Below are 18,564 nucleotides of genomic sequence, written 5' to 3'. Positions count from 1 at the left end.
GTAGGGATAATGCAACTTATTTAAAGGGCTATAGTAAGGCTTAAATGAGAATATACAGGTAAAGTGCTCAGCACAATGTCAGCTGAGCTGAAGCAAACAGTAGGAGTGACCCCATCTCTGATTCCTGTTTTCCTCAGGTAACCTGAGACCAGGTAGACCATGGGACTGAATCACTGACATTCTCGGTACAGCCCAGGTCAATTCCACCTCCAGAGACTGAATGCAGAAGAAAGGAATCCTGCCAAGGCAACAGGCCTGCCAGGTGCTGAGCCACTGCACCTGTATCAGCCCCAAGGCCGCGGTGTCCAGGAGCACCCCAAGCGAGCAGTGGCCCCTCGAGACTTCGCCCAGGAGTCTGGCAGCACTGGGTTCCTTCCACCCCTTCCCCTTCCACTCCTGACTGAGTCCAGCCCCAGGGATTGTCCTTTCCTTTTCCTCCCATGTCCGAGGCCTGCAGTACACTCATATGCTGACTCTCACCTTGCCCACCTCAGTTCTCCCAGCTCATGGTGAACCCAGTCAACACCAGTGTATTTATCTGGACTAATTCTGTAAAACTCTCTCTTTTAAAGTAGTCCATTCCTTGTATTTTTTAAAAAAAATTACATGAATCACAAAGCACTGTGGTTTAGTGAGGCCAAGTCAGGAATTCGGCTTCTACCTGAGCCAAAATATTAGGATTTCTCTCACATCATTCCCAGCTTCCAACCACACCTGAGTCATTAACAGAAATCTTGTTAAAATGCAAGACTGCAATTTGTCTGGTAAAATGCCTGCAACTACCATCTGGGGAAAACTGTTAGGTCAGGTTTCCAATAGGTCTTATTGGCGCTGGTTTGTACCAGTGAATGCCACAGACAGACAGAGCTTGGGTCTGTGATGGAGCCGAGTATAAAATAAACCACTCTAAACCCCTGGGTGTTTTGTGTGAGCTCGTTTTCTGGCCAGATTCCACCTTCCAGAGCACAGAGAACCCTGCCGCGGGTCCCCTGAAGGAAGAAACAAAGGGTCTTGAGGACCAAAGAGTAGGCTGCCTGCAAGTGGGCTCCGCCGGGAGCTCAGGCGGCCCGCATCAGAACTGCGGGGGCTCCTCAGGGGCCCAGGCCTCTCGACTACCACCCCTCACCGCGCAAGCTCCTCGGGGGGCTGCACGCAGCCCGAGCCAGCCCCCAGCTGACCTCAGACTTTTCGAAGCAGGTGACGGTCATGAGGATGTTGTCGAAGTCGGTGCAGCTCCACCGCAGCACGTACATCCCCTCCTCGCTCCCCTCCTGCCGCAGCTTATTGACAGCATACTCCGTGCTAGAAGGAGAGACAGGCAGAGAGGGAGCTCACACCAAACAGAAGCACGCCAAGCCCCAGGGATGCCCACGCCCCTCAGCGGCCTCAAGCCTGCCGTCCCCTCGTATTACCTGGCCTGGATCCTAACGTCCTCCCCCGTGTAAGACATGAGGCAGGGTGAGGTCCTGAGAACCCTCAAAACAGACCAGGTCTCCAAGGTCGAGAAGAGGGCTCAGCCCACTGTACCAGGCCCTGAGCCCACCCATCCCCGACTTCCCCACACACACCGTCTCCACTCTAGCCAGAAGAGCTCCCCCAAGGCTGGGACGTGGAGCTGCCTCGATGCTGTGGTAGAGGTCCCTCCACCACCATCCAGGCTGCACAACTGGAACATGAGCCTCAGGATAGCAGGAATTTGGGGCTGTTCTGTTCATTGAACACAATGACCAGAGCATGCCTGGCTCACAGCAGCTTATCATATCACTTATCAATAGATAAGTGAATAACTGAGAAATAAACACTGAATAAAGAAATCAACGAGAACTGAAAAGCTGTGAGTAGAAAACATGCCTGTCCGACACTCCTGTGTCCCCAGGACGGAAGAGTCTCATACACAGGAGGCAGTGAACAAACAGCTGCTAAATAAATCCACATGTGAGGTTACTACATCCAGTGAGTTCTGCTCACTGAGGGCGGATAAGGGGGCTGTGTGGTCAACATGTGTTAGAAAGGCACCAAGGGCCCCAGTCACTGGGTGATAAGCGCAGGCAGACAGAATCAAAGTACATAAACTGAACGTGGCAGGAGGCAATAACGCCACTGAAAACAAATAAAGCAGAGTGAAGGAGTCAGGGAGCATGGGGTACAGAGGGGGAAGGGTGTCATTATTTTATGTAAGGTGGTCAGGGAAGACTTCACCAATAAGGTGACACGTGAGTGACCCTGAAAGAAGTGGTGGCTGTATGGACTCGGGAGGGAGGGCTTTCCAGTCTAAGGGGAGAAGCACGTGCCACAGCTCTGACGCTTAACGATAGCCGGGATATCTGAGGGGCCATGCTTTATCATAAAGCTCAGCCCTTGCTCTGCAATTCTGTGTGTGTGTGTGAGCCTCTCCACGCCGGGACCACACCACTGACAAACTTCCAGTCCACAAGGCACCCGGGATCAGGAAGAAGGTGGGGACCACTTCGTGTGAAAGGTAACTGAAGAGGTGCTTCCGCAGATACGCTGTGGTCTGGAAGACTCAGAGGAAACCCAGCAGCTGTGCTCCTTTGCCCGAAGGACGGTCATGGATAAGAGGAAGTTGAATTCCTACCGCTCAAAATGGCAGAACTCAGATGAGTAGACAGAACTTACAGGGAGGCAAACTCCAACTCCCTTTCAGAAAGGTGAGCAAGTCTGCAGAGCTCCAAGCTTCTCGCTGCCTTGTGAAGCACTAGGAACGCCATCACCAGAGGTGTCTGAGATGCAGGTGGGACGAGATACCCAGCAAAGCCCCTTCCAGCGCTAAGGCTTGGTCACCCTCACTGTGCATCTGGCACCGGAGGACAAGGCCACTCGGGATTCTGTTTCTCACTACACCATCTGCTGTTGAGATCTGTGTGCTATCTTTCTCGAATCACCCAGAGCGTTTGGCACAGCAAGGAGTTAGGATGTGTAGCGCTTCTGGGTCAGCTATGGAGAGGTGAGGGGTTCAACTGTGAGGACACCCACATAAGGGAGAAGAGGTGACGGGAAGGCCTGGCCAGGACGGCAGGGATAGTCAAGTGCACCAAAGAAGTGCTCAGCCTAACGCTCGATGACACCCATGTCTGAGAAGGCCACACTCCCTCCCACCTATTTGTTCTTTTCACACCAAAGATAACTGGACAAGTTATGGAACCAACCAGATCGGACCATGACAGCCATTCTGTATGTTGTGGACAATCAGCGGGGGAGCCACATCAGTGCAGAGGTAGTGATGGGCGTCTGCCGTGAGCCGGAAGTAGCCGTCCACCAGGGACACGAAGGACAAGGCCTCCTCGTGGGAAGAGAGCTTCAGTTCCTGCAGGAGAGCAGAAGTGCCCCTGGTTACATCGCACGCCTGCCGTCTCAAGCAGCAGCTGACTCTCTGGGCAGGTACACAGTGAGAAGACATTCATATTCAACACAATGGAAGATGCATGGCCCCACCGGGAAGCTCCTTCTGTTGACAGTAACTGCACCCTTGCATTTATAAACGATTCTGACTGTTCACCACACTCTTTCATCTATTACCTCAAACCTTTTTCGCATGAGGAATAGTGTATGTGGGGGGAGCAGCTGTGTGGGAGACATGAGACCATGGAGAAGCTGCCCCTGGGACCAGAGGGAAGAGGAAGGCTGATTCAAGGTGGCAACAACATAAAAGAGTGGAGGCAGGAAGAGCAGAGAGTGTGCAGGTGGTACCCTGGTCCTGGCACTACACATTATTCCTGCTTACAGAAAAAGAAAGAGGCACAGGTGCTTCATCCCATCCAGAGCTGGCTCAGAAGGTGAAACTCTGGATTTTAATTCAGGAATGGTCCCAGACACAATGATGAGGTTGTGAGATTAAATCCAGGGAACTCTGAGGGTCTGGAGGAGGCGCAGTTATTACTCACAGCGGGAGAGGCAAAGGCAAAAGAGAAGAGGAGGGAGGGAGTTTTCATGGAAGGAAGAAAAATGCCCCGAGGTAAAGACAGGTGAGGTTTTTGTCTTAATCATATAACCCTTAATCATATAACCCCATTTATTTGAGTGGAACTGTGGGGTCAACCAGGAACATCTGATGATTTAGAGCTTTGGCTCACAAAAATACTAACATTAACACACACTGGAGCCTTAAGAGAAGGGCAAAATGACACTGGAGTATAACACTCTTTCTATAACAATGGAGAAAGAAAAGGCTGGTGGCAGAGAAAGGCAGAGACAAGACCAATGAAGGGGTAGGGGGAGAGGGATGTAAGCAACCAGCAGAATGGAGGTAAAGGGCTTACAATGAGAATTAGCTATGATGCCAAAGGAAAGGGGTTATGGCGTTGAGAGCCAAGGAGGCCAAGAGAGGGCAGGACTACTATCGGGATAGTGATCCAGGAAGGAGGCTCTGTGCTAAGTGTGCTTCCTTTCAGGTGTGACCCAGCATCTCCCTGCAGAGCCCCAAAGAGCAAAGGCAAGGCAGTCTGGCTTGGGTAACCCTTCACCCCATTACATACAAATGAAACCATGTAAGTGCTTAAGTTTTCTGAAAGCAGAAGTCTGAATAGAAAGGGGAGATGTCAAGAAGATGCAGACAGAAGAGACAAATCAAGATATGACCTGATAACATGGTCACATCATGCTTTCCTGAAAGTGGCAACCAAAATACAGCTTGGAAATCCCACAGTCGGGAAGGGATGGGGGACGAGACAAATGAGAAAGAGCACTACACAGGGTCAACCCACCAGCTTCAGGAGCCAGTTTACCTGGGTTCAAATCTCAGTGAAGTGAAGTGAAGTCGCTTAGTCGTGTCCGATTCTTTGCGACTCCGTGGACTGTAACCTACCAGGCTCCTCTGTCCATGGGATTTTCCAGGCAATAGTACTGGAGTGGATTGCCATTTCCTTCTCCAGGGGATCTTCCCGACCCAGGGATCGAACCCAGGTCTCAGTGTCTCTATGTATATTTAACCATATGTAATTATCATTTTTTGTCAAAAATTATCAAATATCAACAATTTCAAATGATTTAATGTCACAGTTGTATGACCTTGGCTGAGTTATTTAGCTTTTTTGTGCCTCAGATTCCTCCTTCGTAAAATGGGAATAATAAAATACCCACCTCATACAGTCAATAAGAAAATGAAAAGAGTTGGTATTTGCAAAGCCTTTACGACAGGAAGTACCTGGTGCATAGCAGGCCTCGTATTTGTAAAAGAAAAAGTAACAAGGAGTACAGGTTTCTTCTCGCCTCCCCCAGCCCTACAAGCACTGTAGCTTGGCACAAAGCCGCCAGCCCAGGTGTCAACAGGTGCACCATCTGGGTGCTGCCCTTGACTCTGTCAGCTAGGACAGGACAGGGAAGGCTCTCAAAGCCTGCATCCACTGGCTGCTGGTCCTTCTTCTCAGCCATGTCTCCAGGGTTTGCCCATGTTGAACAGCCAGACCACAGATGTGCCAAGCTCTCCCTCACTACGGAGTCCCCGAGGGAGAGGCCACCTTGGAACCCAAATCAGTACAGGCTGGAGCTAACCCTGTGCAAGTTTCTACAGCTCTCTTGAAGTCTTAGATTCCCCACTGGAAGTGGAGCCAAAATCCTGACAATGTGACTTTACATCTAGAACATGCTCAATGCTGCTGATGCTACTGCTAAGTCACTTCAGTCATGTCTGACTCTCTGCGACCCTATGGACAGCAGCCCACCAGGCCCCTCTGTCCTCAGGATTCTCCAGGCAATAATACTGGTGTGGGTTGCCATTTCCTTCTCCAAATATGCTGAATAAATAGCATTTATTTCTGTTTTCTCCCTCTTGCCATTTTCCATGTCTCCACTAACATCTATCCGGGCTCTTCTATGTCTTCCATCACATTTTTACTACAGTTTTCTTAGGCAATCAATGTATATTTATTTTTTAAAAGGGAGGATAGGGAGAATTAAAAGTTAAAATCACTCATAATACCATCATAAACAAATAGTTGTTAATATTTGATTATTTTCCTAAGAGCATGTGCATGCTTTAAACTTTTTAAAACATAATTGGCTCCATTAAGTTTCATATTCTGTTTTTTTCCATTTATGAGGCATTCTTCCAGATTTTTAAAAATTCAGCAATTTGTTTACATAATATTCTACTTCTCAGATGAATTGTATTTTATTTTCTCGTTTTCCTATAATCATATATCCAGGTTAGTTTCAGCATTTTTGACACTGTAAATACTGCTGGGATAAACATTCTCATTCATCGACCACTGCCTGCATCTCACTGTTTCTAAAAGACAGATCCTCATTTCCTGAATGGAGGGATATGTAGATATTTTCAAGCCTTTTAATACATGTTATCTTGGACAGCGAGGAGATCAAACTAGTCAATCCTAAAGGAAATCAACCCTGAATATTCATTGGATGGACTGATGCTGAAGCTCCAATACTTTGGCCACCTGATGAGAAGAGCTGACTCACTGGAAAAGACTCATGCTGGGAAAAGATTGAGGGCAGGAGAAGGTTGATGAGATGGTTGGATGGCATCGACTCAATGGACATGAGTCTGAGCAAACCCTGGGAGATAGTGAAGAACAGAGAAGCATGACGTGCTGCAGTCCACGCAGTTGCAAAGAGCTGGAGGTGACTAAGCGACTAAACAATAACAAATCAAACTGCTTTCCCAAAAGGTATACCCAAAAGACTAATTACTCTAGATATAAAAGGATGGCCACTTATCCTAAACTGCATCACCAGATTCTTTCCCAGCACTGAGTGTTAGGGTTTTGACACAGTAAAATTTGCCAGTTTTAGGCAAAACATGGTACTTCCCTAGGTGACTACCTCCACTGCATGGAGCACTGTGTCTCACCATCCTGTCCTTTCCACGAGCAGTCGGCCGTGACTTCCCTGACACAAACATGTTTGTTTTGGCTGGGCTCCCACTTCCCCTGCCAAACTGGCCTGCCTGTCTAGATCATGTCCTCAAGTGATACCAGAAAAGAGGAAGTGAAGTTGAATACTCCTTCCTCTGTCCGAGAGTCACTTGGGTGTGCCTGACACCATGACAAGGACTGTCACTGCAGCCACAGCCACCGGCCCAACGGTCTGCTCAAGTGCAAAGCGGGGCTTCCCACCGACCTCATCCCAGGTGACCCACCCAACTCAGCAGAGGGGTCGTGCAGGAGCCCTTGGGAAAAAATGCTAACCCTCACTCACCAAATTTTTTTTCAAATCCACTAATTTTTGTGAACTGAATATTGATGCTGTAACATCTTTGGGAGGATAACAAATCCTGTTTTCATTTGAAGAACAAAGAAAGGCACTAGAATGTACCCAGGTAACTTAAACACAGACACTGATAATGTCAATGTCAGCAACAGGGACTTTTTGGCTTAAATAAGATGATCACAAGATTTTCTCTCGGGGACAGGAACCTTGAAGAGCACGTGCTGCATAACTGTCCTCAGCAAAGTCCCCTCCCAGCACCAAACCCAGGCCGAATCACTTCTGGAGGAAACTTACCATTTTTTTGTTGTCCTGCTTATTAATGCTGACCACAGACTCCTTGATTACAATGTGAGTGATCTCAGGGAAGTAAGAAAAATTGTTCCACTCATCTCGGATTTTGTTTTTTTCCTCATCCTTCTTGTGTTTATTTTCCAGTTTTTTCCGTTTCAGTTTGTTTTTTTCCTTTTCAACAGGAACAATCTGATAAAATGCATAAGCAACAGAGTGAAGCCAGCTTTCTCATTTTCTATTGGCATTTCTCATTTACTCCTGGCAAAACAACATAGGGCCTTGCACCCAAGCAAGAGAAAGCCAAAGTGCCTGGACTGACGGAGGAACTGGGAAAGTCAGCACCCAGGGGCTTACTCAGGTCCCACCAAGGATTCTTAGGACCCTACCCCTGGAAAAGACCTGAAAGGATACACTGACTAAACTCTTTACATAATCTATAATGTACAAGCAAATTCAGGAGCAGAAATAACTGCCCACTAGGCATACATCTACAATCAGGTCCCCCTAGTTGAGCATGGGCTTTCTCCTTTTAGAATCTACCACTGACTGTCTTGACTAGACAGCCATAATCAAGTTGGAATTTTCAAGGGCAGGTATGAATCCCATGCTTGGATAACTTGAGGAGTCATACATGTCTGCACAAGCTTACATATTTTGTGTAGCAGAGTCTTGGAGACTACAGATCTGGATAAGATCCTGACTCTGCCAGTTACTTAACTAGTTGGTCATCTTTTTGAGCCTCTATTTACCCATCCATAAAACAGAGATCTTACGTCTTCACAGGCTTCTTAGAGCAGAAGGTAGGTTCTTAATAACACAGTACCCACACTACACAGAAAGCGCTTGGTAAGTGTTTGGCACTATTTTAGCATGAGAATAAAACAGGAGTAGAAAGTAAATTTCACCTTTATGTCAATAGTAGCAGTAGAAGAAGTGAAGCCGCTCAGTCATGTCCGACTCTTTGTGACCCCATGGACTGTAGCCTATAAGGCTCCTCTGTCCATGGAATTTTCCAGGCAAGAGTACTGGAGTGGGTTGCCATTTCCTTCTCCAGGGGATCTTTCCGACCCAGGGATCAAACCTGGGTCTCCCACATTGCAGGCGGACGCTTTACCATCTGAGCCACCAGAGAAGCCCAAATAATGATGATAGCAGCTATAATTATTTATTGAACATTTATTATACACCACTTATTATTATATAAGCTCTATGCTAAATGACAGTTTTCTCAACAACACTATGAGGTAGTACACTAAGTGTTACCTTTTTATAGATGAATAATGAATATGTGGCTGATATATATGAAGTAACCCTCCCAAGGCCATGTAAATATAAACAGTGGAGCTAGGATGCAAACCAGGTCTATTTAGCTTTAAAACTCATGCTTTTAAACCAATCTGGTCTATTGCCTCATTCAATAAACACTTCAAAAAGGAGTTCCAAATTGCAAGAAAAATTACCCTATTTCATGGAGCCAATTACCTAAAATCAATTCTTGGCACAATCACTTATTAGTTATAAGTTAGTTAGTTATGACCTTGGGCAAATTTCTGTACCTCTTTCTGCTCACCTATAAAGTAGGGAAAACAGTAGTATCGTTCATAGATTTGTTTTAAGGAATAAATGAGTTAATCCACATAAATTGCTTAGAAAAGTACTTGGTACATGGTAAACACTTAGTAAATGTCTGCTGTGTGAAGTGTGTGTGAAGTCACTCAGTCGTGTCCGACTCTTTGCAACCCCGTGGACTGTAGCCCACCAAGCTCCTCAATCCATGGGATTCTCCAAATGTCTGCTATTACTATATTATTACATATTGTATATGCTACATTTCTCTATTTCCCTACAGAACTCAATAAATATTTATTTAGATCTACTGCTACATGGACACAATAAAAGGTGAATGATACACTGTCTCTAGCCCATGAAACAAACTCAGCGGACAGGGGTGATGAACATGCAAAGAGATAATACCAACAGAGTACAGAGAACACACCGTGTGACACGGGACGCTCTAACCAGCCCCTATCGGCACTTACATGTGGTTTCTGTCTCCACTGGATTCCAAGGTTTCCAGTCACCATCACTTCATAGCAGAGAACATTTCCACTATCATTTGGATGGAACCGATTCATCTCATTTTCTGATGAAATCAGTAGCATGGAAGTCTCAAATATTTCAGCACCATAATGTTTTGTCAAAGTTTCCAAGGTAGCCAGGTATTTCACCTTCAGGTCGTGCGTGGACACGCTGCTGTCGCAAATGGTCTTGTTGTTAAACTCCTTTAGGAAATCCTTGAAAACATTATTTATCCGCATCCTGGTGAGAAGGTTCCTCTGTCTGATGGACTTATTCAATGTTTCTGGAATATATCGCTTGTAGCTAAAAGAAAGTTTAAAAGAAAAAAATCTCTTTTTTATGTATAGGTTAGCAGAATAGCTCAGAAACAAACGTAAGCCTATAACCCTTCCTTCTCTGTGTTGCCAAATGAGAAAGGTTCTACTCCCAGAGGTCTTGGAGTAAAATTCAGGATGATAATCATAGGGAGACAGAGGTGAACAGGGACTGAAAGAAAAGAGACAAGTACCTGTTCCATAGATTTTACTGAAATGGAAATTCCTACAGGAATCATCAGATTTTCTGGGTCACAAAGGCAGGCAGCAAAATAGCAGCTTTCTGTTTTTGTTTGCTAATGTCACTGTCCCTTCCCATGTACACTGGTGTTCACGTGAACACACTGTTGCTAAGGTTCAGCCAGAACCTCAGCAGTTAGAAAGTCACCTGGAAGGCGTCAAGCGTGAAGACAGATGCTCCACACATTCTACTTGCACATCTGTTTGACAGTTTTTCTGTAAAGATCACAGGCTGCCTTTATAAGAAATAGGAAACACACATAAAAGCTAATCAAATACAAAGGACCTAGTGTTTGCTGTGTGCAAATGTCCCAGATACATTAAACAGATCAACAGATAAAGTGAAAGATTAGTTAACCATCCAGGTGCTAATGAGAGAGTATCTATGACTAAGAATCACAGCAAATGGATACACTGTGAGAACAAGACCCAGCTTTAAGAGGGGTATGAACATCCGAGAAAAAAGAGAGCAAGTCCGCTGGCGGTCAAACAAGTGGGGAGACTCAGCCTGAGAAAGCACCCAGCACAGGGGAATCCCTGCCGCACTGATAGTTTCACAACAGCGGAAAACTGTGGAGCTTGAAATTCGTCCCCAACAAATACTGTAACTTCTTTTTTAGATTAATGTAACAGAAGGGAAGGTCAGAGGAGAGCTATTTTTAACTTTAGCCTCATGCAAAAATAAAGAGGAGGTGCCCAGAGCAAAGGCCACAGAAACAGGAGAAAGCAGTGTAGCCTGTGTCTCACCAGTCCCTGCATTTCTGAGGAGCACCTCGTGATCTGCTCCAGACTCTGGTCAAGGGCAGGGAGATACAAGATGTAACCTTACGAGAAGGTGCATGCCACCTATCACAGATAACACGGCTAGAAATAATCCCCTCTTAAAACGACTGTCTTGGGACAAACACAATAGCGCATTGATTTAAGAATTATATTTCCAGACTTCCCTGGTGGTCCAATGGTTACGACTGTGTTTACACTGCAGAGAGCATCAGTTTGATCCCTGGCTGAGGAACTAAGATGCCCCCATGATGGGTGGGTGGCCAAAAAAATAAAATAAAAATTATATTAGTATTTCATAGATAGGTGGAAGTTATACAGATTGAATATTCCTTCAGAAGGACTTGCTTGCAAATGGTAACTTTAAGTAAACACAATTTTTTAAGGTAACAGTTATCGTGCTTCGCATTGGAATTAACAGCTCTCCAGTGAACCAGTACAGGCTGGAAATGACAGCAGCTGCATTAGAGCTACATCAAAGATTTTAGGACAGATCCAGCACAAAAGGAAAAAGTGCAGGGACAGATGCCAATGCCCAGCATGGGCAGAGAGCAAGGGGGTGGGCATGTGGGCCACTCATTTGACTGGCGACCCAGCCCAGAACTTTCACCCTAGTACAAATTTCTGAGGTCGTCAGCCAACATTCAAATTCAGGACACAATTATAAATGTACTACCTTTTATTATAAATAGTCTTAAAAAAAGCTGGGTTCTGCAGAAAGCAGTAGTCAGCCAACAACTGAGGTGTATGAGAACGTACAAAAATAACACCATCCCCACAATCAGTTTTTCAGGCAGCAGGAAGGCTTACCTGATGTCCTTGGGGAGTTCTGGCAATTGCACCTTCTTCATCATGGCGTAGTGGGAGATGGCCAGCACGGCCATCCCCAGACACTCGTTCTCAATGTCGTGTCCATCCTGCTCCGTCTTGGGGTCTCGAATGGGAGCCAGGCATTTGACCAAATCATACTGTCCCTTTGGAGCAAAGATGAGAAGAAATGAATCACCACTTAAGTTTTAAGCATCCACCCACATTTCTGATCTTAAGAGGAAGGTTCCCCACACAGGGAAGTGCTACCCAAAATGCAGTACAGCAATGAGACTAATGAGATTTAGAGTTTCCCTGGCACCTCCTTCTCAATAGTTGCACATGAAAGGGCTTGGGAAATGTTCTCCCCAGGTTAATTCCTTTAAAAGTCAAGAAGCCCCTCCACAGGGCTTCCCATGGAAGTGATGGTAAAAAGTAGCATGTACTAGGCTTGGACTGCGCCAGGGCATGGGAGGTGACAGCTGGCTGGGGTTTGATCATTTGTTAGCTCCACAATGAACTGAGCACCCACCTCCCTCCTGATGTAGATTTACAGAAAGGAGAAGGAATCCAGATTCTACACTGGGTTATGACCACACGTGAGTTTTTTCAACCTCTGCTGTTAAAGTTCCTAATAGTGAAATGTATCCTCAAAATACAACCCTTCACTCATGGAGGTATGCCATACATTCCAAGAGTCCATGAGGGCTTCAGAAAACAAAAATGAAAACTAAAAAGCAGTGGCCAATACCTACCTGTCTTGTACAGAGTAATGATGCCACCGTCGCTGCTCAGTCCCCTTTATTAAGCCCTGCCCTGAGTGCTAGGCACTGTGCGAGGTTGCTCTTTCACTATTTCATTTACTCTTTACAACAGCCCTATGAGGGGGATGCTAACATCACCAACTCTGCCTAACAGATGAGGAATCTAAGGCACCCAAAGGTTAAATAACATCACTCACTCTGTTGGTAATTATTGACTAACAAGAACTAATTATGGGCCAGATATTATTCAAGGTGCTAGCAGCAGACCATACCACACCCCTGATCTCATGGAGACTCCAGAAGAGAAAGAAGAACAAATGGAAATACATAACCTCAAGTAGTTACCAAAACCAAAAACAAGTATAATAGCCCTGTGGGCGCCGGGGGCCTCCTGAGTGTGCGCGTGTGGTGAGGGGTGGAGGGCAGTGGGTATCAGGCCACATGCAACTGCAGGGCTGTGGTTCTGCACCACGCAGCCACCGTCACACGCAGTCTCTGCTCACCGACTACAGGCGGACCAAGCTCTCCAGAAGGGGCTGTTAGCCTTTCTCCAGCTTGGAAAGAGGCAGACATGAAGTCTGGGGTGGTGGTCCTACGTCAGGAAGACGCTCGCTTTCCCTGAAGCAGCTTTAATGGGTTTTGGATGAAGGATTCTCACCACTGCCGCTCTCCTTTTTTCAAGGCAGGACTTCTGGTTTCTGTCAGCGAGAACAGGACACTGACCACTTCTATAAATTACTGAGGACCAACAACAATCATCTCTGCCAGCAGTGTATGTGAAACAGAACAAACTTCGAAACTGTTTTGTCTGGCTGTGATTTTCTGTAAACATCACTGTACAACTACCTCAAGTAATTCATTCCTGAAGCTCTGAAATGTCAGATTCTAATGTCATACTCACTCCTGAAGTATGGGGCACTCTTTCTTTACACTTTCTCTTCCAAAAAAGTAAAAGAATTAATCTCAGACACGAATATGTGTAAAACTGGGAGGCTGGATTCAAAAAGGCCAATGTGAAAATGGCCGGTTCACTTTACTTTTTCCACACAGTGTCTGCCCAGGGCTGTGCTGTTTCACTTCTCTGCAGTCTCTGAGGCCACTCCTCAGATATGGTATGGAAAGTGCAATTAATAACTAACGCTGTAGAGCAGATGACGACTGTGACACAAAACCCAAATGTGAAAAACTACATCCTAAGGAAATAATACGGAGAACACATATTCAGAAATATGTTTGAGGCTGTTTTGTACCAGTGATAGTGTAACAGGGAAACAAAAAAAACAAAAAGGTTTAGAAACAATGATCAGTTAAACGAAGGCTGGCTTTTCCTCTGGATTCCAGTATCATACTCAACTTCCTACCAGGAATCTCCACTTGCACATCTCACAGGTATCTCTGAAAGAGAGCTCCTGGTTTCCATCCCCTCTTCTCCAATCTGCTGCGTCCACTCTTTCCTATGCAGGGAATCACTCCAATATCTGTCAGACACTGCCCAAAACAGAAATCTCAAAATCATCTTCGATGCTTCCAATACCCTCAACCTTCCACATCCAACTGCACAGCAAATCATATCAAGTCTATCTCCAAAATTAATCGCAGATCCATCCATTTCCCTCCACCTCTACTGCCACAACGCTGATGCTACTTGGCACCCAAGGAGCAGGGAGGCCAGGGTGTGCATAAATATTCCACAGTGCCCAGTGCCTTACAGCAAAGAATTATCCAGCCCAAAGCGTCAGCAGCGCTGCTTTTGAAAAACTGCTCCTCTCCAGAGAAATACTTTCCCTACCCCTCCCTGAGAAATGCAGACACTTTTTTTATTCTTCAAGGTTCAGTACAAATGCCACCTCTTTGGAGAGACCTCTGATTATACTATTTAAATTAGCTCTCCCCATTCAAACCTCCCTCCTCATATTCCTTACGACAAAAGCTTTTTCATTCATACAACTTTTCACAATTCCTTGTGTATTATCTATGTATCATTTTATCTGCTTGTTTCATTTGTCCAACTCAATTAAATATCTGGGGCTTGCAGAGACTATGTCTGTTTTGCTCACCACAAGACAGCAGCTTAGCCAAAAGTACACAGACACTCAGAATAAGATATTTTCAGATACCTCAAGTGCATGGTACATATCTGTATGATAAAATCAGGAAGCACACAAACAAAAATGCTAGTTATCTCAGGTTAATATAATTCGGGTGACTTGAACTTCACTTCCTGGCTTTTCTCTAGTGTCTAACCATTCCACTCACCACTGCTATGACTCAGAGCAGCTACCTCCTTGCCCTCTGGGACTGCTGAGAAGCACCTCCATGACCAACCCTGCTCAATGACACCTTCCCTCACTTAGAGCTCCCCTCTGCTCTCGGCGCAGGAGGCACCACAGAGAGGAAGTGAATGGGGTTGGGGGGACAAGGGATGGGGAAAGGCCCACAAGCGGGATAACCAGCCCCCACTGGATGCTGAACTGCATTCCCTTCTTCTCACCGGGAGTAAGTCCAGGGCTGGCGAGAACGACCCACGGAACAGGTCAGAAAGCATCTAAGCAGCCACCATGGTAAGCTGCGCCAGGGAATCGGACCCCTCCCATGTCTCACCCACTCCACAAACTCCAGGCTCCCCTGGGCCCAAACATCTTACCTGAGCAAACAGATACTCCAGTGAGCTGGCGTCAAGGAGAGGGGTTGCATCTGCAACTTTTTTTTTCTCATAGCCATTTTTCTGCTTCTTTGGAGAATGTCGCCATACTGACTGTTCGTTGTCATTGGTCCCATGCCAGTTGGTGAAATAGAACCTGAAAGCCAGGAAGATGAAGGTTAATCATGGGAAAAAGGACCTTGGTGTGCTAGGGAGGGGTGTCCTGGTTCTACCCAGGGTGATCAGTCCCGCAGGCTAAACTTCCCTGAGAAGTAAGCAAACAGGTAGACCTTTCATCTGGGTAAGCACTTCACTGTTTATAAGGTCCTTTTCGTTCATTCTTACTAGCACTCTGTGAAGAGTGTCCTGCCAGAACCTCGCCTATGACTCAAGGAGATAAGGTGACTTCCTTAAGATCACGGAGATAGCACCTCTGACCTTCCACTATGTCTTCCTAAACACTGCTGACTAAAACTAGATGTTAGCCCAGCCACTCGCTCCACCTTTAGTGATGCCAGCCTACCTTGAATCCAAGACCCACTTCATTCAGTTTAATATTTCCGAAATCTAGCTTCATCACACAGTTAAGTCATACAGTTAATATAGCAGTGTTTCCTATTTCTCAGACTGCTGTTACTGATACTTTATCTTACAGTGAACAAAGTTTTAAAACAGAAGAAATACATGCACACTATTTCAAGCATCAGCTGCAGTGCCCTGACCTAATGAACACTTTATATATGCTACTTAATGTTTACAGTAATTGAACAAGCTATGTTTCGCCGCTTCCATTTTACAGAGGTTCCAAGAGAGGAGGTGACTTAAGACCAAGAGCCTGTTTTCTCCACTACTTCTTTTCTCTGCCACCGTAACAGAAACACCAGGAATTCTGGAAGGTATGAAGGTGAGTAAGCCAAACTGATCCAGGACAGCTTTCGGTTACAGACTCAGCAGCTCCCTGGGTCTCTCTCCCTTGACATGCCCATGTGCTGAGGAAAAACCATGACAGCATAAGGAAGGAACAAATAAAATCTCCTCCTCAAAAGGAGCCATTAAACCCAGGCACCTGTCAGAGAGCTATCCTGGCAGAACCTGGGGCATGCAGGACCTGGCCAGGCTCTGGAAGGCAAGGGATTCTCAGGCACAGCCCCTGCCTGCTGTGAATCCCCTGTCTAGAGGCAATCAGTCAAATTCAACAGTAATGTCAAAGTTAGCAGTACCTTATTAAAGGTAAATATAAATATAACAACTGTGGTGGTATAAAGATGAATATAATCCAGGCTGGATTACTTTTTTTCTTAACTAAAACGAAATTAAAACACTTCTGTGGGGATCTAACAACACTGTGAACCCTAGGCACTGTGCCTCATAGCTAAGTTTTTCTTAAACATGACAGTCTCAGGTAAGGTACAATGGAGGTCCAAGGAGGGAGAAGCTGCCCCCACTGCCAGGGGCAGTGGCAGAGAAGGGTAAAGGGTTGGGAAAGGAGTTGGGCCTAGAATAAATAAACACCAGGCAGGCTATGGAGTCTGGACCAGGCACAGAAGGCAGAGGAAAATCATGCGAGCCAAACTGATGTGAGGTAGGATCCCCCTGGAAGATGGACTGAAATAAGAGAGGCCAAGAGACAACAGGTTCCTGAGGCAACCACCTGGGCAACGCCGTGAGCTTCGTGGGGCAGAGGCCTCAGCTGTCCTGCTCATCACTAAATCCACAGTACCTGGCACAGAACAGGTGCTTAATACACGCTTGTTGGATGTATGAACAGCAAATGAATGACCTAATTCAAGAAGTAGTCATTAAAATGGGAGGGATGGGTAAGAAGCTACTTTAAAGGAAAATCAACATTTTACAACTTTCCAGTGATTCTATATAACCCATCTTTTATGTAACTTACCAAAGTGACTAATAACTTGACTGTGGCCTTTGGCATCTCTCTCAGGCAGAAGAAAGCCATATATCTACAGAGTCCACATGTAGCATAAACTGCAGCTACAGGACTGTCCCTGTCTATACCCTTCTACGTGAAAGCAGACGCCTGTAGCTCTCAGCTGCCCAAGAGGCTGGCATCCATGCTGCCCCCAGGCTGAGAAGCCTGCTCTTCAAGGGCAGAAGAGAGCACAGGCCAGGAGGACTCCTCTAGGATTGGCTGCCCTGGGCAGACAGAAAGTAAGAGGTGAACCAGCTCCAGCAGCTAAGCAGGAAATCTGAAGCTGGGGCAGAAAAAGAGGCACAAGGCCATGGCGGACTCCTCAAACCACTGAGGGAAATCCAAAATGGAACATTCCCATCATTCATACAATAAGGTAGTGATCTACTCTAAGTTCTGGGGTGTCCTGCCTGGGAGGAGACTGGGGAGAGGTCTAAATGGGATGATGAAGAGAGTAACTTAGAGCTTCCAAGTGCTAATTATGTGCCAAGCACTCCATACACAAAGGCTCAAAGCAGGCCTCTCACAAAGAGATACGATTCCCAGGTGGTGCAGCGGGAAAGAATCCACCTGCCAGAGCAGGAGGTGCGGGTGTAATCCCTGGGTCAGGAAGATCCCCTGGAAAAGGAAATGGCAACCCACTCTAGTATTCTCGCCTGCAAACTCCCATGGACCAAGGATCCTGGCAGGCTATAGTCCATGGGGTCGGAAAGAGCTGGACACAACTGCACAACTAACATTTTCACTTCTGGGCTTCCCAGGTGGCACTAGTGGTAACGAACCTGCCTGCCAATGCAGGAGACATTAAGAGATGAGGGTTCAATTCCTGTGTCAGGAAGATCCCCTGGAGGAGGACATAGCAACCAACTCCAGCATTCTCATGTGGAGCCTGGCGGGCCCCAGTCCATGGGGTAGCAAAGAGTTGGACACGACTCTCTGAAGAGACTTAGCATGCAGCACGCATGGAAGATTACCTGGGGTAATGAGGTAAATGGATGTCAAGGGTGGAGGAAGCTGTCTGAAAGAGCAGAATTGATGACAGTTGGGCTTCCCTGGTGGCTCAGAGGTTAAAGCCTTTGCCTGCAAGGCGGGAGACCCGGGTTCAATCCCTGGGTTGGGAAGATCCCCTGGAGAAGGAAATGGCAACCCACTCCGGTATTCTTGCCTGGAAAATTCCATGGACGGAGGAGCCTGGTAGGTTACAGTCCACAGGGTCACAAAGAGTCGGACACGACTGAGCGACTTCACTTTTCCCTGAACCAGTAGGAACCATGGATTTCCCACATCCCCGCCGAGTCTCTACGATAAAGAGCCACGCACCCAGCATACCGCCCTGGGACTGAACAAGGACATTTTCCAAGGCTGCCATCCTTGAGTGCTGTGAAACCAGCCTTGCCTTGGAAGCCTTTTGGTAAGATGTTCAACAAGATAAGGCAATGTACAACGTCTTCACTACAGAAAGGCTGAAGGGAGCCTAAAACAAGGCTGGATCTCTGGAAATTGCCTATAGTTAGAGAATGATAGCTCTCTATT

The 18,564-nt window shown here is 46.4% G+C and overlaps 1 protein-coding gene across 1 annotated transcript in view; it reads right to left on the bottom strand.

Annotated features, from left to right (window-relative positions):
• JAK1 (Janus kinase 1) overlaps positions 1-18,564 on the bottom strand; it is a 133,081-nt gene that overhangs the window by 25,407 nt on the left and 89,110 nt on the right. Inside the window, exons 5-10 of the mRNA XM_040232668.1 lie at positions 15,105-15,258; positions 11,700-11,863; positions 9,516-9,858; positions 7,480-7,665; positions 3,168-3,325; positions 1,179-1,302 (exon numbers count right to left, since the gene is read on the bottom strand). Coding sequence (XP_040088602.1) covers positions 1,179-1,302; positions 3,168-3,325; positions 7,480-7,665; positions 9,516-9,858; positions 11,700-11,863; positions 15,105-15,258 — 1,129 coding nt within the window. The remainder of the gene's footprint in view (positions 1-1,178; positions 1,303-3,167; positions 3,326-7,479; positions 7,666-9,515; positions 9,859-11,699; positions 11,864-15,104; positions 15,259-18,564) is intronic.

Source organism: Oryx dammah, unplaced genomic scaffold (genome assembly GCF_014754425.2).
Source record: "Oryx dammah isolate SB20612 unplaced genomic scaffold, SCBI_Odam_1.1 HiC_scaffold_28, whole genome shotgun sequence".
In the NCBI taxonomy this organism is placed as follows: Eukaryota; Metazoa; Chordata; class Mammalia; order Artiodactyla; family Bovidae; genus Oryx; species Oryx dammah.
This window is presented reverse-complemented; position numbering and strand designations above follow the sequence as displayed.